Source organism: Lissotriton helveticus, chromosome 3_1 (genome assembly GCF_964261635.1).
Source record: "Lissotriton helveticus chromosome 3_1, aLisHel1.1, whole genome shotgun sequence".
NCBI classification, from domain to species: Eukaryota; Metazoa; Chordata; class Amphibia; order Caudata; family Salamandridae; genus Lissotriton; species Lissotriton helveticus.
This window is the reverse complement of record NC_136061.1, coordinates 1,841,940,366-1,841,967,452: the sequence shown is the minus strand read 5'-3', so window position 1 is coordinate 1,841,967,452 and position 27,087 is coordinate 1,841,940,366. Positions and strand designations below refer to the sequence as shown.

At 42.7% G+C, this 27,087-nt stretch overlaps 2 protein-coding genes across 9 annotated transcripts in view; one reads left to right on the top strand and one right to left on the bottom strand.

Annotated features, from left to right (window-relative positions):
- The window catches only part of LOC144823886 (uncharacterized), a 1,846,314-nt gene that overhangs the window by 1,649,760 nt on the left and 169,467 nt on the right, over positions 1-27,087 (bottom strand). The gene's annotated exons all lie outside the window — the stretch shown is intronic.
- The window catches only part of LOC144823884 (mucin-5B-like), a 946,734-nt gene that overhangs the window by 846,065 nt on the left and 73,582 nt on the right, over positions 1-27,087 (top strand). Inside the window, exon 38 of the mRNA XM_078682773.1 lies at positions 8,522-8,617. Coding sequence (XP_078538899.1) covers positions 8,522-8,617 — 96 coding nt within the window. The remainder of the gene's footprint in view (positions 1-8,521; positions 8,618-27,087) is intronic.

Genomic DNA, 27,087 nt, shown 5'->3' with positions numbered 1-27,087 from the left:
CCACAACCCCCACTTTAATCAAATCATGAACAATACGTATAAGTGCTTCATCGCCTTCTCGAGAAATTTTATATTGAGGCAATCGTGGCAATGAAGCACCCTCCTTGACACTAATATGCACTGCTGGCATAACCATTTGCCCTACATCGGTGTCTGAAATAGCCCACAAAGTACTAGGGAGTGCAGCTAATGCAATGTCCTCTTTTACAATACAGGATCTCTCCATCACAGGATAGTTGTCATTCAAAATAACCTGTACTCCTTCTGGAGAACATTGTATCGTAGCCCTGAAATATTTAAGCATATCAAGACCCACAATATTATCTGGTATGTTTGGAGAAAGCAAAAATAGACAAGGAGCAGTAAATGTATCAACATGAAATGCAAGTGATTGTGATAGTGGGCTAATGGAAAGTGATCCATCAAAACCTATCGATGCAATAGTTAAGCCAGACAGGGGAGCCCTTGGAACCAAGTGTTTAGATAAGGCGCTACAAGTAGCTCCTGTATCAACCAGAAACTGATCAGTAGAACCCAAAACATGTGCTGTAACATAGGGACCCTTCTGATCTACTGGAACTTCAACTGATTCCTTACCCCATCCTAGGCAATCCTATGCATAAACTGAATCTTTGAAATCAGATGACACATAATCGGACATTTGATATTGATTTTGTCTGTCAAAAGCATTAAATCCAACCTGTCCACGCATGTTAGAATCAAACCTAGCACGATCATCCGTGCTTCCTTTAGGTCCTGAATATCCTGAACGATTTTGCATTTGTCCCCGACCACTTGGATACTGCTGAGCACGTAGTGCCAGACAGTCAGAAGCCCAATGCCCAAATTTTCTGCAGTACGCACACTGATCAACAGACAAATTCGAACGAGTATAAGAGAAAAGGATGAACCATAAGATCCACGTCCACCTCTATCATTGCCTCTAGAAGGTGGACCATAAGCCTGAGTCAACATAAGCTTTGTTTTTAATTATTTAGTCTTCTTATCCTCATTGCCTTTCACTTCTAATTCCTGTTGTTTGTAATACTGAGCCATAGTTAAAAGAAAACCAGAGAAGAGGTAGTCCATGAACTCTCACTGGCCTTTAGGCGACTAGCTATTCCTGCCAACTGGTTTGCGACATATTTATTGATAAACAGATGCCTGCCTGTGTCATCTGTCAATGACTGGCCACTAAAATCGTGGAATGCCTCTTCAAAGCATGTGAAGAAATCAGAAACTGATTCATCTGCCTTTTGCTTGTAAGATGCTAACACGGTCCAATCTATCTTTTTAGGGGCAATAATCAACTTTAACTTTACTATTATGGCTGCGGGAAGATCTAAAATTAACTGACACGGTTTCTACGCAGGTTCTCTTTCTTCATCTAATTGTTCTAAATCTTTCCATAATTCCCCAAAAATCGCATGATCATCAACTTTACGCACAGTTCTCCACAGATCAGGATGTAATATCAAACCGGTCAATGTCGGGCAGAGTCATAGTACAAGAGCTAATAGCACCCTCAACTTCCTCATAAAAAGCTGCTGGATTCTTATATGGATAAGGCAATGTAGTTTTAAGGGCCATGACATCCGCTCTTTTCCGGGGAGTGTAAACCCAAGTATATACGAACTATCCCTTTGCATGAGTAGAAGTTTTATCATCGCTAGTCCCTGTACCTCTAGGAGGAACATACAAAGGTGCTGCTTTCCGCATAGGTCTCACATGAACTACAACATTCTGATCTGTTTCGAGAGTAGAAGCTCATGCCATGCTAATCCGGGATGTTTGTGCAGCTCCTTCTGCTGCCTTTTTCTCCTCTCGCAAACGGACTGCATCAGCACGCAGTTTAACCAAACGTCTGATTGTATCAGCCACCTGAGAGAAAACAAAAAGACCATAACACAGTTGCTTACAATCATTTGCTATATCAACGTGCTCCAATTCTTCCGAATATTTCCTAAACCGCTCAAGGACTACTGCGGCAAAAACCTCAGTAAAATATATTTGCTCCCTTTCAAGCCAATCCTTTATGCCATCTAATAGGTCAGAAGCAGGGGCAACACTACGAACGGCTTTATGAGCAGTAGCTCTAATCTCAGACGCACGCTCAGCTGACAACATAGAACGAGTTTCTCGTGCTTTGTCCTGGTCTGAAGAAGAGTCCTCATCTGAGTCATAAGGAGCAGAAGGAAGAGTACACGGAGGCGGAGATTGATCTAACAAGAGACAATCATCTTGGGGTTTATTAAGAATAGGATAAAGAGGTCTACGAACAGCGTATTGGCCATTTATCTGTAAATGACGCTCCCTATCCTCTCTCTCTCTTTAAGTTCTTTCATTTCTTTATTTTTCATTTCCAATGATTTCGCATGAATGCTCCTACACTGTTCTTTTTCAATCAAGGCCTGCTCACGCTTCATTCGCTCACGCACTTCTTTCTCCCGCATTCGTACACAGTCAAACATGTCTTGCCTAGCCTTTTGTTTAAACATTTGTTGTTCCACATACTGAATCTTTCGCAAATCAAATGACCCATGCATAGGCCAACACAATTCCAGATCCTTACGAGTATATTTATTCCATAACGTGCTGTACATTATAGAAGAAATACCATACTTAATATGCATATCCCTATTAGGCGTCCCTACCGGGGGAGCCGGTTGTGCTTCATCGAGTCTCAAATTGGTACCACAACAAAAGCAACACATCCTATGAAGTGTGCTAGAAACAGGCATGCCAAAAATAGTGCACAATATGCAGTATTATATCCAAAGTAGCACTTAAGGTACTTCTCGTATGACGTGCCGTTCAAATCAATTCAAAACAGAGAAAATTCTCCTCATTTCCTGCCTATATAAATTGCAATTCATATATCAATCACATACAAATTCAAATTGGTCAATACAGATCCACAAAGCCACAGCAAGCATAGCAAAAATGACCTTACCAATCCCAGGCATCAAACCAACAGCAAGTGTTGCAGCACAACAACGCTTACCAATCACTTGGTGTCCAGATTCCAACTGCCAAGTTCACTGCACGGTAAATCAACAGAAGAGATTTCAGTCAAGGACCGGCACCACCTGAATGGTCAGATCAGAAAGAGAGAAAAAACGCCGTGGTTTGCCAAGACGCGGGTCTCCTCGGGCAATGATCGTCCGTAGCGAGATTCCAATCCTTCGTTTCAACCACTCCTTCAGGCATCCGAGTCGCCAATGAGCCCCACGTTGGGCCCAATTTGTCATGGTGAACCTCAGCAAGGGCCACCAGTGCTAGGGGTTCGCCCTTCTCTGCACAAAGTCCTTAGACCAATAGGAAGTAGTTGGCATAGAAATGGGAATATAAAATAGAGTACTTTATTAACCTCATGAGGTGGAACTACATTCACACAACACCCTTTGGTAGTGTATGAAGTAGCACACTGAACCGAAGGAGCATGGTCCTTTTATACCCACACAGGGGCTCAAAAGAAGGCGTTACAAGTACAAGAAGAAGGTTTTAGGTACATATAAGGTCAAACAGAAAATGTACAATCAACAAGTGGGAGGAGCTAACAGTGGCTAATTCTAGTAAACACATCCTGACAGTTACAGACTAGTAGCAGCTGCAAAGACAGCTGCATGCTCAACTGAACATGTGCGAAGCAGAAGAGGTTAAATATACTTTGTCACTAGGCAGAATACAAGAGCAGGCGACAGAAAGTTGAGACAGAGCACATAGTGAGCACGTGGTAGCACATAGCATACAAGATGGCTGTCAGATCCAAGATGGCTTCAGCTAGATGCTAACCCAGTTCGCTGCCAAATTACAACACTACTATCGCAAACAATACAATAAATATACAGCACTGGTGTGAATAGTCTGGGTGTAATAGTACTTTCCATTTATATTTACGTTACCCCTAGGCTCTGTCTTGTGTATGTCTTTTCGGTTTGCTTTGCCTAAGTGAACTTTTCATTTAATGTTTCTATCTAGTACAATCTCCACCTATAACCCAGGTTTGTGCCTTTTCCAGTCACATTATCCATGAACGTTTCCTACCTCTCATTACTTTATAATCAAGGGAACAGCTCTTCTCTGTACAAACTAGCACTTTTGCATTCCTACTTTAAACAGGCATTGCTACTGGCTGTTCACTTTATTGTATATTTGATTGTGTTTTAACACTTCAAATATATTTTATTTACCAGTATATATGTTAACTCTATACAGTTTTCTTCCATGACCCCTCGCTGTATCATTAACTAGCGAGTAGTAGTATTAACCTTGGTTTGTTTCGTATGTGATAATTTCACGTTTGTGTCCTAAACGTATGTCTCGTTTTTGCTTCTACTTCAATAAATACACACATTATATTTCAGAGCTACACATAATAATTGCCATGCAAGACCTATCAAATGCTACAATTCCCATTCAACAAGACTTAATCTCCCACAAGCCAACGCAAGGTGACATCACTGAGAAAATTAACACCTATTCTCTGCTTTGTGCAGCTGTAAATATTTGATGCCACTAATAAAGTTTCCAGGACTGCAAAGCCTCATGGAGGATTTAATAGAACCTGCTCAGTGGCACATAAAAATCTATTAGAAACACTTAAAAAGAAACCTCGGATTTGAGAGGAGGTTCTGGAATGCAGGAAACTCTATAAGGAGGCGATATTTCATAGAAAGTGTAACATCAGAAAACAAGCATGGCAAGATCTTATTAGAGCAGGTGAATAACAACACAGCAGAACATTCAGAAGGGTTATTGGACTGCGGCTGCAAAGGTGGAAACCTTGAGCCCCGCTTAAGATTGGGTAATTAATTTCAGCCAATTATACCATTCTACACAGGGTGGTTTTGAAGGATTTGTGGGGGATCAAGAGACCTAAGTTAGTGACGGTAGACCTTTCACTCTGTCTTTTGAAGTAGCAGAGATAGCTTCATCTATTAAGAAGTCCCCCAGCGGTGAGACCCTAGGAACAGATGGCATACGGGTTGATGTCTTTAAGAATAACGAAGATTTATTGGGCCCTCAATACCAAATATTTTAAGCGATGTTACCAAATGCCAATTTCAATCTAAGTGGTTAGAAACCACCATTGTACCCATGTTTAAGAAGGGTGATAGAAATAATCCTGTCCTTTGTTACCCAAATTCTTTGCTGGACTCTAATAGTATCTTAGGTAGGATGTATGACATTACAACGCATACTTTTACAACGCATACCTTTACAATGCATTTTTTACAACGCAACATCCATTACAACGCATTCCATTACAACGCATGCCATTACAACAACTTTTAAAAAACTACCTTTACAGCGCATTCCATTACAACGCATACTACCTTTATAACGCATACCATTACAACGCATAACATTACATTGCATGTATGGTAAGTATTGGATAGTGTAGGGGTAAAAATTACTATTCTAACTCCAGGGGGGTGCAACAGTAGGGTAAGTGTTGGATAGTGTAGGGGTAACAATTACTATTCTAACTCCAGGGGGGTGCAACAGTAGGGTAAGTGTTGGATAGTGTAAGGGTACTATGCGTTGTAATGTTATGTGTTGTAATGGTATGTGTTGTAATGACATGCGTTGTTGTGGTATGCAATGTAATGTAATAGGGCATTTATAGAGCGCGAACTGTCGCTCCGAAAGGAGCATCCTGGCGCTAAAGGGGGTAGCTAAGAGAGTGGAAGAAAGGCGCTAGATGGCAGCAAGCACATATGTGTCTGTCAAGTTGTATAACCAGGTTTTGAGTTTCTTTCTGAAGGCTACTTCCGTAAGTTGCATTCTGAGGTCATTTGGCATGGCATTTCAGGCTTTGGGGGCTAGGACACCAAATGATTTGCCTCCTTTCGTTTTAAGGTGAAATTTGGGGACGTTGGCAAGATTGAGCCCCGCTGATCTCAAAACTCTTGTTGGATTATAACGACAAAATCTTTTCGACAGATACCTTGGGCCAATGTCATTTAAGGCTCTAAAGGTAGTTAGAAGGATCTTGAAGATAATTATTTTATGCATCGGGAGCCAATGTAGAGTTCTAAGGGCTGCCGATGCTGAGGATTTTCTAGGAAGTTTTAGGACCAGCCGTGCTGCCACATGTTGAATGCTTTGCAACTTCTTTAATGTTTGTTTCTTAATTCCAGCCATCAGCTCGTTACAGTAATCTAGGCAGGAAAGTATAAGTGAGACTGCCACGGACTTTCTAGCTTCGATGGGGAGAAAATATAGATAGAACTTCTTCAGAGATTTTATTATATTGAAACAACTGCCTGCTATGTTTCTCACATGTTGATTAAAGGAAAGCGAGGAATCGAAAAGGATTCCAAGGTTTCTTGCTGACTCAGCCGCGGCCGGAGGGGGGGTCATGTCTTCAGGCCACCATTTGGCAGGGCAAAAGTTATTATTTTTCCCTATAGGCAGGATTTCCGTTTTATTTGAGTTGCATTTCAGGTGGTTGTTTTTCATCCACTTAAAGATTTCCGTTAAGCATTTTTAGAAGTTTTTTTCGGCTCTAGTGTCATTTTTGTCCAAGGATAAGATAAGTTGTGTATTGTCGACATATGAAGTGACGCATATGCCGTACGATTCGATGAGAGTGATAAAGGGTACCATGTAAATTTTAAAAAGTAGGGGACTCAAAATTGAGCCCTGGGGTACTCCTGCATTTATTTGTTTTTCCCTTGAGAAGAAAGGTCCCAAAGATATTGTCTGAGTTCTATCCGCGAGGAAAGAAACAATCCAGTCAAGGGCTTTGTCCGAAACACCAATCCATCTCAATCTATTGATGAGGATGTCGTGAGAGATGGTGTCGAACGCCGCCGATAAATCAAGCAGTATCAAGACGGCATTTTTCCCTCATCTTGAATGGATTTTATGGTATCGGTTACTTCCATGAGAGCTGTTTCAGTAGAGTGCTTACTACGGAAGCCTGATTGTTGTTGGTGTAGAAGGTTGTGTATTTCAACAAAGTTCGAAAGTTCTTTGTGGACCATAGATTCCGTTATTTTCCCAAGTATTGGCAATAGGGATATAGGACGCAGATTGGAAAGCTCAGTATGCGTTGTAGTGTCATGCGTTGTCATTGTTGCGTTGTAATGGCATACGATGTAATGGATGTTGCGTTGTAAAAGTTTCGTTGTAATGGTAGTGCGTTATAAAAGTTGCATTGTGAAGGTTGTTTCCCCTTAGGTAGTGTCCTTTTGGATAGGCTTGAATTTTAGACTGAACAGAATGCTATCCTGAATGATGTGCAATATAGTTTCTGCAGAAGTTTAAGGTCGGTAGAACAGTCCCAAAATGTGTATCTTTCAACTGGTAAATATATACCAAAGGTGAGGACACTCCCATCTATCTGGCATTTATGTACTTGACTAGCGCGTTTGATATTGTGAATTGCTCTAGCTCTGGTCCATAATGTCGGGGACAGTTGTGGAGGACCAACTGAGGGTTTGCTTTGGGGGAAACGGGGAACGTACAGACCCAATGCATTTTATCAAAGGGGTTCAACAAGGTTGCATTTTTTAGCACCTTTTTTATTTACTCTTTAATGGTTTGACTGACTTCTTAGTCAAATATGGAAAGGATCTTTCACTTGCAGATAGATGACCAATTCTGGCCCTGCTGTGTGTAGACAACACAGTTCTTCTCGCCAGAACTGCAGACGATCTTCAGGATCTTTTGAATCATTTTACCATTTTTATGAATAATTTAGATCTCAAAGTTAATCTCACGGAGACCTTTACTATGATTTGTAGCCCAAAGATTATTAAAACTCGCCGACACCAAATAGAGGGCTCAGCACCATGGCAGGTTAAATATATTGCTTATTTAGGTATTCCATTTAGTTTATCAATCTCCTGGCCCATTTGAACAAAGTTATATCTCAACAGTTAGAGATATTGGTGGAACCTATTTTAAAGTTTTTACAGAAACGTAGCCATAAACCTGTGAGGGAAATACTTCCCTTACATAGAAGTAAAGGCCTGTCCATTGCTACATATGGTGATTGTTTATGGGGAATTTTAAGATGGAGCTTTATCTTTTTATTGTTGTTTTACTCAGTGCGGAATGTATTGTTTCTTTTTAAACATGTATTGTATCTGTTTTACCCATTGTTGTTGGAAAGAAGAAATATATTTTTATGTCTGCTATTTCAAGACAAATAAAGTTATTTTGACTGAATTTCATCAATTTTTATTTAGATAGAAAAAGGCTTACTTGCCTTTAAACAAGCCTTTTTTTCTCTTTCGCAAGCCAATTTATTAGACATCCATCTGTGATACTAAATGTGGAAACTTTCGGGCCGATTTGCTTCTTTGAATGTGAACCAAGTTGATCAATATCAGTTACCTCATTGTTTAATATTTTGTAAATACATTCTTTATTTAAAGTGCAAATATCAGGTCCCAATAAGTTCAAGTATTGTTTCATATGAAATTGGCGTTGGTTGGAAATACATATTTTTTGCCATTTGTTCATTTAAGCTGAACTGAATCAATGTGTATCCTCTTTCTCCTAGGGCTATACATATGTGGATGATGTAGCGCAATGCTGTGGCGTGTGCAAGCAAACAGCATGTGTGGTCTCCCTCGCATCTGGTGTTATCATGATGGCGGTAATGTTATTAGTGTTTATTTATAAAGTCATCATCTTAGAAGCAGATTTTGGTAGATGTGCATTTTCTTATGTCTCTTAAATACAAATGAATAATGATTCTAAGTGCTATGCTGTTATCATTTACGGGTATGTTACTGAACAGTAAGTTTCTCAAGATCATCAATTGCTTCATGTCACTGATTAGGACACTGAAACTCCTCATATCTACTTCCTATAGGCAACAGAATACATATAATACTTCTCCATGTATAAAGATGGCCTTCATTATTCCAGAGATCAAGAGGCTCAAAACAGCATTGTTGCTAGGTTTTTCTAGGCATTGTATCGCCACTGCACCTGAATCCACTGTGCAATAGGCTTCATGTGGAGGATATGAGAAAAGGCTAAATTATGAGCCCCTCTGACATGAAAAATGCAAGGGGCCTCATTTATGAGGCCTTGCGTCACTTTTGCGCCATATTTACAAAGTGACGCATCTAGGTAGATGCGTCACTTTGTAAACCCCTGCGCCACATTATACCTGCGCCAGGTATAATGTATGCAAGGGGGGCGTATTGACGCAAGGAAGGGTCGTAGAAGTGACGCAGTGAAATCTATGAGATTTCTCTGCGTCACTTTTAGGACGCCGTTGCGTCAAAATCTTACGCCTGCCTCACAGCAGGGGTAAGACTGACGCAGGCCCTTTCACATGGGGCTTGCTCCATGTGAAAGGACGCATTGCTGGCGTCACTTTTGTGATACACTCCAGCAATGCCTCACTTTTGCGCTTACGGATACGTCAGCAATACTGACGTATATGTAACTCCTTGCAACATGAAGCGTCATATATTAAATATGACGCATCAGGAATGTCGCAAGGAGTGCGCACTGAGAAGTGACGCATCGCTGCTTTCACGCAGTAATGCGTCATTTCTCATAAATGAGGCCCAAGAAGCATTGAATAGCGATACTCACTCTACCATTTTCCAAGCTCTGCTATCTGGTGTTTAAGGCAGAGCATCCATAGTGAACGTTTACTTGGATTACTGTCTTGTTTTTAATGCTTAACCATCAATCATACCAAGCAGAGCTATGGATGTATCGAAAGAGCAAGCATCATCATCAACCTTAGTTAGTCTCAGTCATCTAAATGCTTGGTATCGCTAAACAATCCTGCATACCCTCAACTGGCTCTGAACCTGGAATGAATATTACGCAGTACTTTGTAAGAACCCAAAATAGATAAGCAAAGGCTGAGCGTTCCTTATGAATGGCGGATGGCAAATTCAAATGCTTCCCCACTAAATTGACACAAAATTAGACTATAAAAGCAATAACCTAGATCAAACACACATAGCTAGGCAGGTATTTCAAAGCTACCAGGTGATAGAGGGAATCCAAGCAGTAAATCTTCATTTTGCTAAATACCTGAGACCAATAGTTACAGACTGATAGCCCTTATTGAGAACGAGGTGAAGTACTACGTTCGTATTCTGTTGGAGCAGCTTCTTGATTAGGACAATACAACCTCAATCATCCCAATTAACTAGAAGCATTTCCAGTAGAGGCTGGCAGGAAATGGGAGTGGAGGGGTGTGTGGGTCGCATGGGTGCGGGAATTCCAAAATAAAAAAAAGTTACTTCCTTGGCGCTTCTCTCCTCAGTCATCTCTCCTACGTCATCCTTCATCATCTCTCTGCCAGAACTAGGAAGCCCACAGGATCTCTCCTCTAAGCCAATAACAACGCTGCATTGTGATTGGTCTGAGCACTATGGCTTGGCGCTCAGAAGAGGAATGATAGGCTGGGCATGTTATGCAGCCTGGTGGGGATCATGCAAGAAACCACGCCTCCTCCCGGACATCACAGGAGCACAAGCCCTGCCTAACCTGGCTAAAAAAGAAAATTATAATAACAGAAATAATTTCTGTTATTATCGTTTTAATTTTTTTACACTGCTCTGCGAGCAGTGGGGCGACGCTCCTCCACCTTAGCGGAGACCTCGACAAATATCATGAAACTGTCGCTAATGCTCTACTCCTCTAAAGCCACGAAACTGCCTCTCCCTCTGTTACATTGACTACAAAGCCACCTTCAACTGTGGAAACAGAAAAAGGTTTTGGAGAAAACTAAAAAACTGGTCAGTACCACTGGCACTCTTAAGAGCGTTTGAAAACCTATGTTGTAATACCTTGGTCAATATCAAGCTGGGCAGTGGGGCCCACCTTTGTAGGGCTATTCCAACAACTTGTCACCTCAAACAGGGATGTGTCTAGGCCCCCATTCTCTTTAACCGATTTCTGGCAGACCTTCCTCCAATCTTGTCTTCTGTCAATTTCCACACCCCGAAGCTTGGCTCCATACTCCTTTCAAATCTCCTCTACTGTAATTAGTCAGACAAAGTTTGGGCTGAAACATCTTCTGAATGCCACCCAAGAATACTCCACAAAAAACGCCCTGACAATCAACACCAAGAAAACCAAAACATGAACTGTTCAAGAAGAACAAGTGGTAAAATCAGCTGGTTTCTCAACCCATCAATGTTAAAGAAGTAAGCTTTATATTTGTTCGCAAGGGCTATTTTGAGCCATAAAAAGAGCAGATAAAAAGGAAAGGGTTTGCACTGGCAGCAGGACTAAAGGCTCTATTTCGAAACTCAAACAAGCTGGCATACACACCCATCTTAAAAATAGCAAGGGCATAAGTGTGCCAACCCAGGCAAAATGTGCAGGCCATTTGGGGCAGGGACTCAAATCCCTGGACATAACCATTGTAAGAATCTACAGGTAAGTCTTTCACACATCCCAGATACACCCCACCCGCTCAGGTTAGGCTGGAATTCGGTTTAGTAAAACAGTCAGTCGCTAGGCATGCTGTATATACCAACATGCTATAGGCTCAAGTCTGCTGACAAGAATACCATAAACCATAACGTCTGGCTGAAAATAACCAATAAATACCATTCATCAGCCAGAGACTACCTCAAAAGATCAACCAGCGTGTTTGGACAAGTCCCATTGTGGTCTGCATTGCGCAGCTCGAAACATTAAAAACATCAAAATTAACATCATTTGTAGAAGACAGTGCATCCCTTGAGAAACGTGGCCACGTCTGGATGGTGTTAAACAGCTACATCTCTCTAAAGCCACAGCAATACCTAGGTGAGGCCTTTCGCAGCAGGCTAAAGGGCAACTTCTTGAAATACCGCCTAGGCATCCTCCCGTCAAACACACATGGCTCCATGGATGTGGGCAGAAGGAGAGGTGCACTGCAGGCTGTTCGATCACCCAAAGGAGGATGCAATTCACACCATCTGTCTTTGCACGTCAACTTTAAGCCCCTGCCCCGTTGGCTGAGGGCCTTCTAGAACTAGGCAAGAGTGCGTTACAGCGGGAAAGTCAAACTAGCCTGCCAGACTGTGGTGACCTGTGAATATTCTTCTGAACAATAAAAAAACTCTAGGGGGTCAACAGGGCTCTAAGAAAGGCACTCAACCTGCCAGGCAGGCAAGAACAACTGCCCTTCCAGGGGAAGTGGGCGATGCACCCCCTTACAATCCAGACCCACTTCCTAAATAACTAGAGCTGGAATCTTGGGAAACACTGGAGTCAAATCCCCCACATAAAATCCTGCTTCAACACAGAAATGGGAGCGCTCCACTTTCAACTGCTGCGTTAAAATAATCCTCTTGCACAAGTCCACTACCTGCACAAGCACTCACCCCGAATGGAGGACAAGACCACAAGTCAGGATTACACTGACACTATTCCTACTTGGGCCAGAATTACACAAGTCGTCAAGACAAATTCATCGTCTGCTTCCACTGACAATGACTGCAATGATGCAACTACTTTTAACTTCTGCTCCCAAACAGCCCTTGAACAAGTTCCGTTCTTGCACAAGCACTTTCGTCTTAGACTAGCTCATCGCCACAAGTGGGGACAATGGCACTTTATTTCACAAGCCTGCTAAGTCACTTATTTGGAAATTGCATGGGAAGGATTCTAACATTCTAGTCAACAGACCAAGAAACCAGTCATTCCCAATCATCTGTTGTATCCGGATAGAAAGATTTTTGAAAGAATTTTATTTAATATGTTTCCTACAGTCTTTATTTATTTGGTATGATTCTTATTGTAATGATTTTTTGAGTTCAGAATGATTTTATTGAAACAATATGCAAACAGAAAAAATCAGACAAATACAATACAAAAGAAAATTCTCATATGCGTAAATAATGAAATTGCAAACATAAAATGCAATGGTCCAAGGAATAGGAAAGGGGAGAAAAAGGGCAGGAAGGGATGGGGTAGGGGACATATCATAGAAACATAAAATACAACACAATAGAGTCATAATTAAATTGAAGTAAAAAGGCCGGTAACATAGGGGAAATTAAGTAACAAAATAGCGAATAGAACTAGATGTCATTGCATTACATAACCCAAGAATCATTGCATAACATATGAATCAATAGGTGACCAAAAAGTTTGAAATTATTGCGAATTATGAACAACGCCTTTAAGAGACAGCTGTGCTCCTTTTCTAGTAAAGATAATCCACGACCACCAGGCATGAACTGAAAGAGAAGAAGCATCTTTCCAACAAAAAGTAATGGATTTTAAAGCAGCTGACATTAAGAAATTAAATAACTTAGCTTCTGACTCACTAAGAGGATGGGAAAGGGCAACTGATTTACATATTAACATAGCATAAGAAATATCATCTTGTACAGGTAAAATTTTTGAAATTACAATCCAAACATCCGACCAAAATTTTAAAATAACTGGGCAATCATACAACATATGACGAAGTGATCCAGAGCTAGAAGTGCAATGCCAACAGACATCAGAAGGTAACAGTTTTGCATGGCACAATCGAAATGGGGTCCATAGGGCATTAAATAAAATAAAAGCATTAGTTTGATACAAAGACACTGAAAGCCAACCAGAAATACTGTTAAGCCAAATTGATGACCATATGTCATCTGACAGGGAAATGGACAATTCATTATTCCAAAAAGATGATATTGTACCAACATTGGAGCCCTGGAAAGAAATAAATTTTTTATAAAATACCGAGACAGCTTTGGGGGAGGATGTAACAGCTGCAAGGTAAGTCAACAGATCATTAGTGGTAGAGGAAGGAATACCATTGGGAAAAGAGTCCAAAATTGAATTACATAAAGCTTGGTATTTTACAAAATCAGATGGTGGGATATCAAATTTTGACCGTAGTTGCTCAAAAGGAATAAAAGCAGTCCCACAAAAGACATCTTTGAGATACAAAAATCCTTTTGAAATCCATGAGGACCAGAAATTTATGTTTCTATTTAGTTTAAGTAAAGCACACTGCCATAAAGACAAGTGGACTGTGGAGAGTAAGGGCAGTTCAAAATTAGAATCCAAATCATTAATGATTAGTCTCGAGGATTTGATAATAGAGGATTTATGAATAACCTTGGATGTAGAGGACATTGATAGCAAAGAGGGCAGTGAAAAGGGATGAACAATTGAGGATTCAATATCAAGCCAAATTGGGGGTGTGACCATATGAGAGGTTGTAAACCATAAGGAGCTTTGCTTTAAAATAAAAGCTTTATGGTAGAGGTAAAAGTCCGGAATAGCAAAGCCAGCCTGGGACTTAGGGAGTTTTAATTTCCTATAAGCAATACGAGGAACCTTAGTAGACCAAAGGAATTTAGATAACAATCTGTCAATATCTTTATAAAATTTAAGAGGGAACTGAGTGGGAATCATGGCCAATGAATAGAAAATTTTTGGTGCAATATTGATTTTTATAGCTTCCATTCTACCCCACCAGGTGAGGAAAAGGGAAGACCATTTGGATGTTTTGTTCTTAATATAATCTAATATAAAGTCACCATTAAGTTTTAAAGTAGCAGGCAACAAGGAGGCAAATAGGATACCTAAGTATTTCAGCTTACTGTTCTGCCAAATAATGTCTGTGTTTGGAAGCATATCCGGGGTACAAAAAGCATTCAAGGGAAAAAATTCTGTTTTACTGACATTTAACTTATAACCAGAAACCACCGAATATTTTCTAATAATGTCTAATAGGGAGGGAACAGAAGAAAGTGGATTACTAATAAACAATAAAACATCATCAGCATAGGCCAAAGTTTTAATCATGACATCATTTATCGCAATCCCCTGAATATTATCATTGCATCGGATATAATTAAGAAAAGGCTCAATTCTTATTAAAAACAGTAGTGGAGAAAGGGGACAACCCTGCCTAGTACCTCTAAAGAGTGAAAATTGAGTGGAAATTTGACAATTAATAAACAAACGAGCAGTAGGGGCAAAATATAAAGCAGAAATCATACGAATAAAATGGGCACCAAAATTAAAAGACAATAAAGTTTTAAATAAAAACTGCCAATGAATTTTATCAAAAGCTTTTTCTGCGTCCAAAGCCATCACTCCCGCAGGGGAAGCAAGATAAGGACTCTGCTCAATCACATGTAAAAGGGATCTAGTATTGTTAGCCGAATACCTATTTTTCATAAAACCCGATTGATCTGGATGAATAATGGAATGAAGAATGGGAGCTAATCTAGTGGCAAGAATTTTGGCATAAAGCTTACAATCCTGGTTTATTAAGGAAATAGGACGATAATTAGCAACCAGGGTAGGGTCCTTATCAGGTTTTGGCAAAACAATGATTAAAGCGTCCGTAAAGGAGCCAGAAATAGTGCCAGAGGAACCAAAATGGGAAAAAAGTGAACTTAAATAAGGTAAAAGGTAAGATTGAAATTCTTTATAAAATTCAGCGGGGATACCATCTGGGCCCGGGGATTTGTTTTTGGGAAGTGATTTAATAGCAAGTAAAATTTCATCAGAAGTAATCGGAGAATCTAAACTTAATCTATCTGTAGGAGAGACTTGAGGTAATTTGTAGTGATTTAAAAAGGAATCAATTAAAGAGTCATCACAAGGTACTGGTTTACTATATAACTGAGAATAAAAATTAAAAAATTCTTGTACAATATCATTATGGGAAATAGCAACTCGACCACTAGGACTTCGAATCGATGTTATTTGAGTTTTGTCTAAGCATGGGCGGATTTTGCGGATCCACGATTCACGAATTTGCGGATTCACGGATCGTGGATCCGCAAAATCCGCGGATTATGCGGATCGGCGGATTTGGGGGCGGGGCTTCCTCGAGTGTGTGGGCGGGGCCAAACGGACGGGCTTCCATGCGAGCGCACATGCCTCTTGTGTGTATAAAAGGTCAGAGACCGATCGGAGCAGCAGATTAAGAGACAGAAGCTCCTGGTCACAGGAACAGCACGGGGATTGCGCTCGTGAAAGTCAAAGATGCAAATGCCTCTGGCCAGCATCACAGAGGATTTTCGATGGTATATTTGGGAAGAAGGCACACCTGCCCAGCACCCACAATGCTCACGATTGTTTTTGGGCTGATGAATGAGTCACTGAATTTAAGCTTCAACTAGGGCACATGCTTTATTGATATCTGCAAGTGTTCCTCGAGTGTGTGGGCGGGGCCAAACGGACGGGGCTTCCATGCGAGCGCACATGCCTCTTGTGTGTATAAAAGGTCAGAGACCGATCAGAGCAGCAGATTAAGAGACAGAACCGTTTGTCACCATCATGAATAATTTACGATGGCGCCGGCAAGCTGCCAGCGCCATCCTGCAAAAGTTACTTAATTAGCTTCAACAGGAAGCTCCAACTGATAAAATAAAGCAGGCGCTCGAGCCCCTGCTTTATCTTATCTGTTAGAGCTTCCTGTTGAAGCTAATTAAGTAACCATTTGAGGATGGCGCTGGCAGCTTGCCGGCGCCATCGTAAATTAGGCATTAGGCTTGAACTTTTGACCGCAAAATCCGCTCCGATCGCGGATTGCGGATTTTCGGTGAATTCGCGAGAGTTCGCGGACCGCGGATTTACCGAAAATCCGCAAAATCCGCGATCGGAGCGGATTTTGCGCTCATGCTTAGTTTTGTCCTTCTTGATACGTAAATAGTTTGCAAGAATTTTTCCAGATCTATTGGTGTTAAAGCGAAATTTAGCATTAGATTTTGTAAGTTGGATTCCTGCTCTAGTACTAAGTATAGCATTAAATTCATAACGAAGCTTCTGTAATTTGGATTTGTACTGTAGGTCATTAGAGGAAATAAATAAACGTTCATATTTAGCAATTTGTTTTTCCAAATAAGTAATATTAGAGTTAAATTGTTTATTTGCATGTGCCATAATAGAAATAGTGGCACCTCTGATGTAGGCCTTAAAAGCATCCCACCTATTCACAATAGAAGTTGAACCTTCAGGATTGAATAAAAAATAGTCTTTAATATTTTGTAAAAGTTTAGACTTATGTTTATCATTGAGAACAATATTTGTGTTCATACGCCAACGATTTTGCCTAACAAAAGTAGAGGAAATATTTAACACAAAGGAAAGCAATGCATGGTCCGAAACATCAATATTGCCTATAACAGGGTTGGTGGCTGATTGAAGTAGAGAGGGTGAAAGCAAAAAATAATCAATTCTGGAATGTGAATTATGGGGATTAGAGAAAAAGGAAAACCATTTCTCCGTGGGAAAGTGTAACCTCCATATATCAGTTAATTTGGTTGTGCGTAGGAAAGATTTAAAGGCATGAAACACTTTAGGAGGACGGAATTTTGTAGTGGAAAGCCTATCTAGTAACGGATCAACAATTACATTAAAATCCCCCCCAACAATCAAAGGGACCTGCCCCAACTTCAGAACCTCAGAAGTCAATGCAGACCAGAAAGAAGGGTCATCAGCCGTAGGACCATAAACATTAAGCAAAAAATAAATTGAGTCATGAATTTTAACTTTAACCACTATATATCTACCCTCTGAGTCAGTAAATTTACTAAGAATCTGACAATGTAACCGTTTTGCAAAGAGAATTGCAACCCCATTTTTTCTTCCCTGCGCAGGGGAGGAAACAATATTATCAACCCATTTTTTCTTCATATATTGGAGAATTTTATCTTCAACATGCGTTTCTTGAATAAAACAAATGTCAGCTTTACACGCACCCAGGTAATCTAAGATCTTAGTACGTTTTACCGGATGCCTCAAACCCTTAACATTAAGAGAAACAATTTTAACATTATGAATATTAGCCATTGTGCATTAAGAGAAAAGGACAGAAGAATGATACAGAAAAAGAAGAATGGAGAAACAGCCGTAGAAAAGGAGCGACTCTATGCTGAAAGTAGGAAAAGGAAAGACACAAGAGGAAGAAAGCAAAAAAGGAAAGGAGACAAACAAGGAACATAAATAAGGACAAAGAAACGCACACCCGTTCCACAAGAATTGCCAGAAACCGTTGGAGCCCATAAGTATAAGAATATGCAAAGATGTGACAAGAAAAGTCAGGCTATTCGAAGTCAAGTATTAGGATCCTGAGTTTCCATAGATGGAGGAGCTTGTTGCTCAAGAAACAAACGAAGATCTTCAGGACGCTGAAAATATTTGGAGACATTGTCTTTCCAGACACGCATCGTTGAAGGATCAAAAAGACCATATTTAAATCCAAGATGTCGCAGCTGTGGACGATAGGCAGAAAACTCTTTGCGAATAGCAACAGTTTCTTTGGCAAAGTCCTGGTGAATAAAAATGTTGGTCCAATTTACTAATAAGGAAGGAATTTCTCTTGCAGCCTTACGGATAAGGACCAAATGATGATGACGCAGAACCTTGAAGATCATTTGCCTGGGTTTAGTATGTCTAGGATTCCGATGAGAAGGGACTCTGTGGGCTTTATCAATCTCAAATTTTTCAGCGAATTTTATATTCAAAAGGCCCGGTAGAAGGGATTCAAGATATAAACAACAGCTAGTCCCCTCAACTTCTTCAGGCAAATTAAAAATACGCAGGTTGTATTGCCTATTACGATCTTCCATGTCCAGCAGTTGAGTATGCATTGGAACAATTTTGCCCAATAAAGGTGTAAAAGTGTCAAGTTTGTTTTTATTATCCTGAATTTTAATAGCATTGTCAGAAATTTTCATTGACATACAGGCCATATCTTTGCGGATATTTTTGACTTCCGAAGCAATTGTATCGGTATTCAAGCGTAGTGCTTTAATTTCCTCCAAAATGAGAGCAAAAGCAGGGTCTGAAGACTCTACCATCTTAGACTTTGCTGGAGGAGGAGAAACCTGCTGCTTACGTTTATTAACATTGGAATTCTTAGAATCCATTTTGAGGGTAGTAATAGCTCTGCAATAGGTGTAAATTGATAAAGAGATGAAAAACAGCCTCAAAATGCAAGAAGCATGAGGTAATTATCACGAAAAACAGCAACAAACTCTTAAAAGCAGCAGGTGCAGCAGCTATATTAAGCTGGAGGCGTGGCTAGGCCCAAGCCAGGCTCTGTCACAGAAGTTGCTCCGCCCCCAAGCACTCAAACTCAGCAGTACCTGAAAGAGAGACCGGGGTCCAGAACCATGGAGCCAGAAATCGACCTTCCTCCACAAGAATTCGCCCCAAAATCACTCCACAAATCAGGAAGCACTTTAGAAGGTAAGCGCCAGCATTTCCGCCGACTTCCTGACACAAAAATCGGCGTTTTAAACGAAGTCGGGCTGAGGGAGTTACGGAGCTCCAGTAATGGCGGCCATCTTGTTTGGCGCGCTCGCGCGTCTCTTATTGTAATGATTATAACTAAGTGAACAATAAAGTGTACTTGGCCTGGCTTGAACAGGTGGTATAAATGTTCAATTTCTAGTTCATCCTCCATTCTTAGCAGTGTAAGCCTGAAAAAAGGAAATGTCTCTTGCAGCAAATATTTTACAAGATTGCTCTGATAATTCTGGAAGCCACATAGGAATCATCCTTCACACAAAAATACGTTGTAATGGAAAGCATCAAAGTGCTGTTAACAGATTGGCCAACATCTGTCATATATTTTACATTGGTAAAATCACTAGACTGATCATTGACTTTTACGTCACGTAGGGCAAGTCCTGATCCCATGTGCAACATTAAATGAAGTCGATTTTTAACAAAAGCTCCATAGCCCTATTTCCAGTTTCAGTTCAGTTCCACCGCTTTCGCAAAGTTTTGATCAAAGTGCATTTTTGGAACGCAGCTTTCATTGTAGGTCTAAGGCTCGAAAATTCGCAATAGGCAATTATTTTTCTCTAGTCTTCTAGCTTTATTTTTAATATCTGAAAATTGGTTTTCTATACTGCGCTCCACTTCTGGGATAATCGACTGATTTTGACATATTGGCATTTTAAACAAACCTACATAATTGCACCTGGGTCACATGCACTACCCCAAAATCACACAGAAGGGAAGTTTCCAATAAATAATGGAGTGGGTAGATTGCACAAGACTGCTCAAGCAAAAACTCATAGATAGAGCAATTTACTTAAGATCCACAGTCATTTCATTCAACACAAGAATCAAGAATGTGTATTGAGAAGATGGTCGCGTGAGCACAGGGCTCCCGGACCCTCGCCACCTCCACTGATTATCCTGTATTTTATCCTGCTTTGGACAACGGGTTGCTCATGGCGAAGCCCTGCTGATCACATATCCGATCTCGAAAACTGTTTTGGACTTTGGGGACCGGAGCTACGGACCTTCGAATTTCTCGGGCCCGCTCATGGTGGTGCCCCGGGCTATGATATCTCTGCCAGCCGGCCAGTAATTGAATAACAATGGCTTCCTGGATTCGTCTGAGCTCGGCGGTCACTTTCGGTTTCGATTCTTGTCCGGAGACCTGATTGACTTTGCCTGTTGTGCGGCTGGCCTTGATTGCACTTACTCGCCTTTCAACGTTTGACGCCGGACTATTGTGGCTTTGGGCTTGGAGAAAAACATCTACTCTACCCTCCTTGGTGCTGCAGATGCCTCTACAGTAACCATTTTTACCCGACATCGAGCGGCCCTCCTGGGTCCGGGATCTAAGATGGCCACCAGGCCAGAGGGTGAGAAGCGCAAAACCAAGCCGGGTGTCCGAGGAGGCGCTGTACAATCGAATGTCATGGACAGGTACACCCTTACTAAAGGATCACCGGGTGCAGTGTCTAAACCTTCGACCGTAGCTCAGGAGGACCCCTCGATTGAAGAGGAACTCTCGTTGCGAGACGTCATGGGCGCCATTTCTGGCATGAAGGCTACACTGGGACAACAATATGAGGCCTTGTCCCTCAAATTGGACACGGTCGCCATAGATGTCAATTTGATCAGGGCAGACCTGGCGAAAATGAACGAAAAGGTCAAATCCCTTGATATCAAGACTTCCAGCCTTGTTACCGATGTCTCTGATTTGCTAGCTGAGGTCGGGAATCTGCGGAAAGCTAATGACTATTTCTCCGGGCGGCTGGAGGATTTTGAGAGCCGTGCCAGACGAAATAACATTCGCCTGATTGGTGTGCCGGAACAACCGGAGGCTACCTCGACGGACCTCTTGGTGGAAGACCTGGTGCTGAACCACCTGGTACCCAAGGGTCTTAGCAAGTTTTTTGCTGTCGAGCGTGCACATAGGATCCCTGGCGGCACGCCTAAACTAGGTGCCAACCCGCGTCCCATCATTGCGAGGATTTTTAATTTCCGGGACAGAGACGCTATCCTGCAGGCATCGAGACAGTCTGGTCCTATCGCCTTCGAGAACTCCACGGTCAGCTTTTATCCGGACTTTACCCAACAGGTCCAGAAACAGAGACTGGGGTTTCAAGGGGTTAAGAAGCGGCTGAGAGACAGATCCATGAAGTACGCTATGCTCTTCCCGGCTCGCCTACGTGTGGTGCATAATGATCGAACCTTTTTCTTTGACCATCCTGGGGTCGTGAGTGACTGGCTGGATTCGCTACCTATGGATCAAGAACATTCCGAGGGTTTTGGTCAATCGGACCGTGCGGAAGGAGGCCTGCGGGAACAAGAATAGGGACCAGTATCAGCTCCCGCTCCCTTATAGTTGACTTTCAGCTGTGGCTAATGCCGTGACGTTATAGTTTGCAAGTATTATGTCCTTTCGGGGGTGGGTGGGGGGTGAGTGAGTCCTTCTCCTTCTGGGTTTCTTTTCGTAGACTAGTTGGGTGGTAGGGCAACAGGCACACTGCAAGTTTATGGGGCTTTTTAGTCTTCCGCAGTGGTGCGGGGTGGGGGGTGAGACGGATAGGGCATGTTTGGGGAAAGGGGGGTTTTGGTTTGAGTTTTATTGTTGTTACTTGCAAGGTGAAGACAAAACTAACTCCTGTTTTTCGATGTTGCTTAGGATGTGGAGCGGGGGTGGGGCTGGATGCGGGGATGGGGGGTAGAGGTCTCCGAATATTGTGTTGGAATGTAAACGGGTTGGGGGACGGGATCAAGAGGGGTGTAGTGTTGCAGTTGTTGAAACGTTTGTCTCCTGATGTTGTTTTATTACAGGAGACGCATTTGCTCGGCAACAAGTGCTATGCTCTAAATAGGCGTGGCTATCGTCTTGAGGTGCACTCCGGCTTCACTTCGGGCTCCAGAGGGGCGGGTATTCTAGTCCGGACTTCCCTCCCCCTGGCCATTGATGATGTCATGCTTGACGATAGGGGAAGATATGCCGCCATTGTTGGGCGTTGGGAGGGGAAGGTTGTTGTTTTGCTTTCTGTATACGTGCCCCCGGGCCTCCAAGCCACCACGTTTGCCGATCTGAGTGGGGTTATCCTGGGACTTCCCGAGGGCTTGCTTGTAGTTGGTGGTGACTTCAATTCCGTGGTTTCTGGGTTGTGTGATCGCTACCCTCCCCGGGACCTTCCGAGGGCCCAGTCTTGGTTGAGTGGCTTTCTGGAGACCCTGGGGCTAACTGATTGCTGGCGCTTGCTCCACCTGGGGCAGTCGCAGTATACTTTCCACTCTGGTGCCCATGGCAGTCTCTCGAGACTGGACCATATTCTTATTCCCTCTTCCCAAGCCTCCGCCATACAGGAAGTAAAGCATCTTGCAAGAGGCATTTCGGACCACTCTCCGATTTGGTTAGTTGTGGATGCACAACGGGGTTCGGCGGGCCGCGTGGCTCCGATCAACCCCTGGTATCTCCGAGATCCCAAGGTCAGGGCCGACCTGATTAAAACACACAATCATTATTTTGCTGAGAATGTGGGTTCTGTTTCCTCCCCAGTTTCTCTGTGGGAGGCTTACAAAACTGTCATTCGTGGCCAAGCTCTTTCTTTGATCGGCAGAGTCAAGTGGGCCAACCGTGCTGAGGTGGTTCGTGTCGAGGGTGAAATCACTGCTCTGGAGGGAGACTTGGATTCTGGGGTCACCACGGAGGGGCTGCATCTGCTGGAGTTGAAGCAGTATGAATACAGGGCTTTGGTCACGGATGCTGCTAAGGAAATGGGTAGGGAGCAACAGGGACGTCTGTATGATATAGGTGACAAAGCTGGTAAGCTGCTTGCTTGGCTGGATAAAAGGGAGAATGCAAGCCGGTTTGTTCCTGTGATTGTTGCCGCGAATGGTGAAAGTTACACTGACCCTGTTGATATTGTTACATGCTTTGCCGAATACTTCCAGGAAGTGTACTCCCCAGTGTCTGATAGATCCGAGCAGGACTCCCACTTGCTTTTACGGGATATTGCACTTCCCCGCCTGTCTGATATTGACAGGGGCGCTTTGGATGTGCTGCCTACTGTGGAGGAGATTGCTGCTGCCGTCCGTTCGGTCCGATCTGGCAAGGCGTCGGGCCCAAATGGACTTCCCATTGAGCTCTACAAACTTCGCCCAGATACGCTAGCCCCGCACTTGCGATTGATGTTCCTCGAATCTTTGAAGGTGGGTTCCCTCTTCCATGACCAAAGACTGGCCTCTATAGTCGTTATTCACAAGGAAGGAAAACCACGAGATCGCTGTGCCTCTTTTAGACCTATCTCGTTGATTAACGCCGAACCTAAGATCCTAGCCAAAATGCTAGCTACGCGTTTGGCTACTGTCATAGGGGACTTGGTTCACCCGGATCAATCCGGTTTTATACCGCATCGCAATACGGCGCTTAATCTTCGACGTTTGCATGGCGTCCTAGCGCGAGCTGGGACGTTGCGTGAGCCCGCCATTTTGGCGTCTTTGGACGCCACTATGGCGTTTGATACAATAGAATGGCCGTATTTGTGGGCGGTTCTTGCAAAGTTTGGTTTCGGTCCGGAGTTCATTAAGTGGGTAAAACTGCTATACACTGATCCCATGGCTCAAGTAGTTGTTAATGGTCATGTCTCCGCTCCCTTCACACTTGGCAGGGGTACGCGACAGGGCTGTCCTTTGTCCCCGCTTTTGTTTGCTCTCGCCTTGGAACCACTGGCGGCCTGGTTGAGGTGGGAACCGTCTCTGAGGGGCATTGGATGGAATTCGGAGCTTGAGGACCGTGTGTCTCTCTATGCGGATGATATTCTGCTATATCTAACGTCACCTCGAAAATCCCTCATTGTTTTGTTTGATGTCTTGTCATCTTTTCGCAAGAACTCGGGACTCGTCATTAACTGGTCAAAGTCCTGTATATATGTCCTATCGGGAGACACTCCCCTTCTGCCGCGAGGCCGCCCCATCGCGGTCGCGCAAGACGGATTCACATATCTAGGCATTTTTATCACTCTGCAGCCTGCTCTGCGTTTTGACCGAAATCTGCTGCCCCCTCTCCAACGCCTCCGGGCAGATGTTATTGCTTGGGGTAAACTGCCTCTCTCCCCTCTGGGAAGGGCGGCATTGTTTAAAATGATGTCACTGCCCGTTTCCTCTACGTATTGCAGAATACACTCGACATAGTGCCAACTAAATATTTTCGTGAGATTGAGAGCTTACAGAGGCAATTGGTGTGGGGGGGAAGATCTCGTATTGCTACTGCTAAATTGACACTCCCGTGGTATGATGGTGGTATTGCTCTACCTGATATCCGTCGTTACTATTGGGCGTCCCAATTGGGGGCGATAAATCATTGTATGTACGGCCCTTCACCGAATCCAGCCTTCGAACTGGACAAGTGGCTTTTGCCTGGGGGTGATTACTATAGAGCTCTTTACTCCAGACCTGTTCCCCGGAATGTAACGGGTCCCACCAGGACAGCCGTCCAAGTATGGCGCCATGCCTCAATGGCATTAGGCTGGACTGATAAATTGACTCGCGCCACTCCACTGTATGCCTCCGATAGGCTCGGGTCTCTTTGGCAATCGAAGGGATTTGATAGATGGGATTTGATAGGTATCAGCAAGGTGAACGACGTATGGGCTGGAGGGAGAATGAAGACGTTTGACGAACTGAAAACTGAATACGGTCTGAATGATCGCGAATTTTTTCGCTATGCCCAGGTCCGTCACGCGGTCCTATCTGTTTTCCCCTCGGGCACGGACATACCAGAAGCATCCCCACTTGAGGACAGAATACTGGACGGGCACGTCCCGGACAGTACGATTTCGCTCATTTATAAAAAATTGATTAATTCCAGGTCCGATCTCTTGTGTCACCTTAGAGAGAGTTGGACTAGCGACAGACTAGAGCTCGACGATGAAGATTGGCAGGCGGCGATCTCCTCCCCCAAAGAGGTGGCCATCCCGGCGCGCCTCAGATTTGTACAGCTCAAAATCCTTCATAGAGTGTACGTGACTGGTCCCCGCTTGGTACACATGGGCTTTTCTGTTGATGGTCTGTGCCGGCGGGGCTGTGGTCTCGTGGGCACATTCCTACATATACTATGGGAGTGTCCCGAAATAGTGCGATTTTGGTCTCGTGTGCATGAAGTGATGAGTGAGGTTACGGGTGTGCGGTCGGTGCCGGAGGCTAGGAGATGCTTGCTGAATGTATGGGAGCCGAATGACTACAATGTACCGCAGCTCCGATGGGTGACCCTGGGTAATATGATCGCCAAGAGGGATATTGCCCAATTATGGGGTGCTCAGGGACCGCCCAGGGTTCGGCAATGGAAACAAAACATGGATTGGTGCATGTTCAGGAAAAAAACTGTGTATATTTCTCGAGGTACACCCCGTAAATGGGGGAAGATATGGACTCAATGGAACTCTTACCGTGGCGATATATGTACCCCCCCTCTCCCGGAATTGGATATCGAACTGACGTCCCCACAACCCAATGATTCCTCCACGTGATGCTATACATTGAACCGTTGAATTGCTGTTGCTCCCACTGCCCCCCCCGAAATTCCTTACTGAGATATTGTATGACCACTTGTAGACTCTCCCCACTCCTCCCACATGATGCAACCCTGTAAAGAAATGATGTCGTCTTCTTTCTCTTTGTTCCTTGCAAGTTGTTTGTGTTCTTTAAAATTAATAAAATGTTTAAAAAAAAAAAAAAGAATGTGTATTGAATGGAACACTGAAGGAAAAAAAGACAATGCTGAAATTCATTGAGGGAAATCATTGTGTCATACAATATAAAGCCGCACACCTTCTATTGTATGATGGACAAGAACCTTTGTGCCCCCAAAGAATTCATGCTCATCTTCTCAAACTACAAATTCAACCACTTGTTGCGGCAGACCTTAATTAGATTTCTCAAAGCAGCCAGGTTCCCACCATGCAGGCATGATAAGTTGACATTGTAAAAAATCCTTATGGCACTGCTCACACTTAATTACTCTAAATGGTACATTGATAGATGGAACCATATGATCAGGGGCAGACCCTCATTTGTAAAAACCCATGGTTATCCCTAAGAGGATAACAGTTATGTAAATTCGGTTAACACTACAAAGCATATTTAGGTACTGAATACAATAGCGTGGTCTGTATCATTCAGCCTGGACCTGAGAAATGGTCAAAAAATATATGTAAGTCTGGCCTGTGAGAACTTTAGCTCTATAATAAATCTAATGCATCCTCAAGGTCCTTAGAGGAGGTAGAGGAAAGCAAATCTAGCTTTTCATCAGTCCACTGCCTTACTGTCGCCTGTATCAAATATGCAGTAGTCAATGTTTTTCTTTTGAAGCCAACATGTTATTAGGAATGACACACTGTTTACAAAGACAACAGAGTACTCTTGCATTGATTTGGCTTGGCACCTCTACCCAAGAAAAAGCAAGATAACAAATTCAAAAGGAAAGTGTCTTTTTCCATTCCCATATATTTCATTCACCACAAAAATGCTCAATTATGCGTATAACATATTTGGGATAAACATTCCTTGGGTAAAGGGAATGTTAAAAACAACTTTGATTGTATGTGACGTTTACACACAAATCAGCACTTAACTACTATGAAACGTATGATGTTAGTCTACCTTACATGGACACAGTACTCGCCTCACCCATCTATCCGCATCAACACCTCCCATTTCCAGAACTGTTCAGTGGGGCATATACTGTGATGTAATTTTACTGTATGACAGGATGTATAATTGATGAAATATATGTTCAAATTGAAATTGCTACTATTGTACTGTACTTACAAAAATGCCAATAAAATATTTTTTTTAAAAGTAAGATGTTACTAAAAAGTCATAAACAAGAATCATACACAAGAACTATCACTAAAT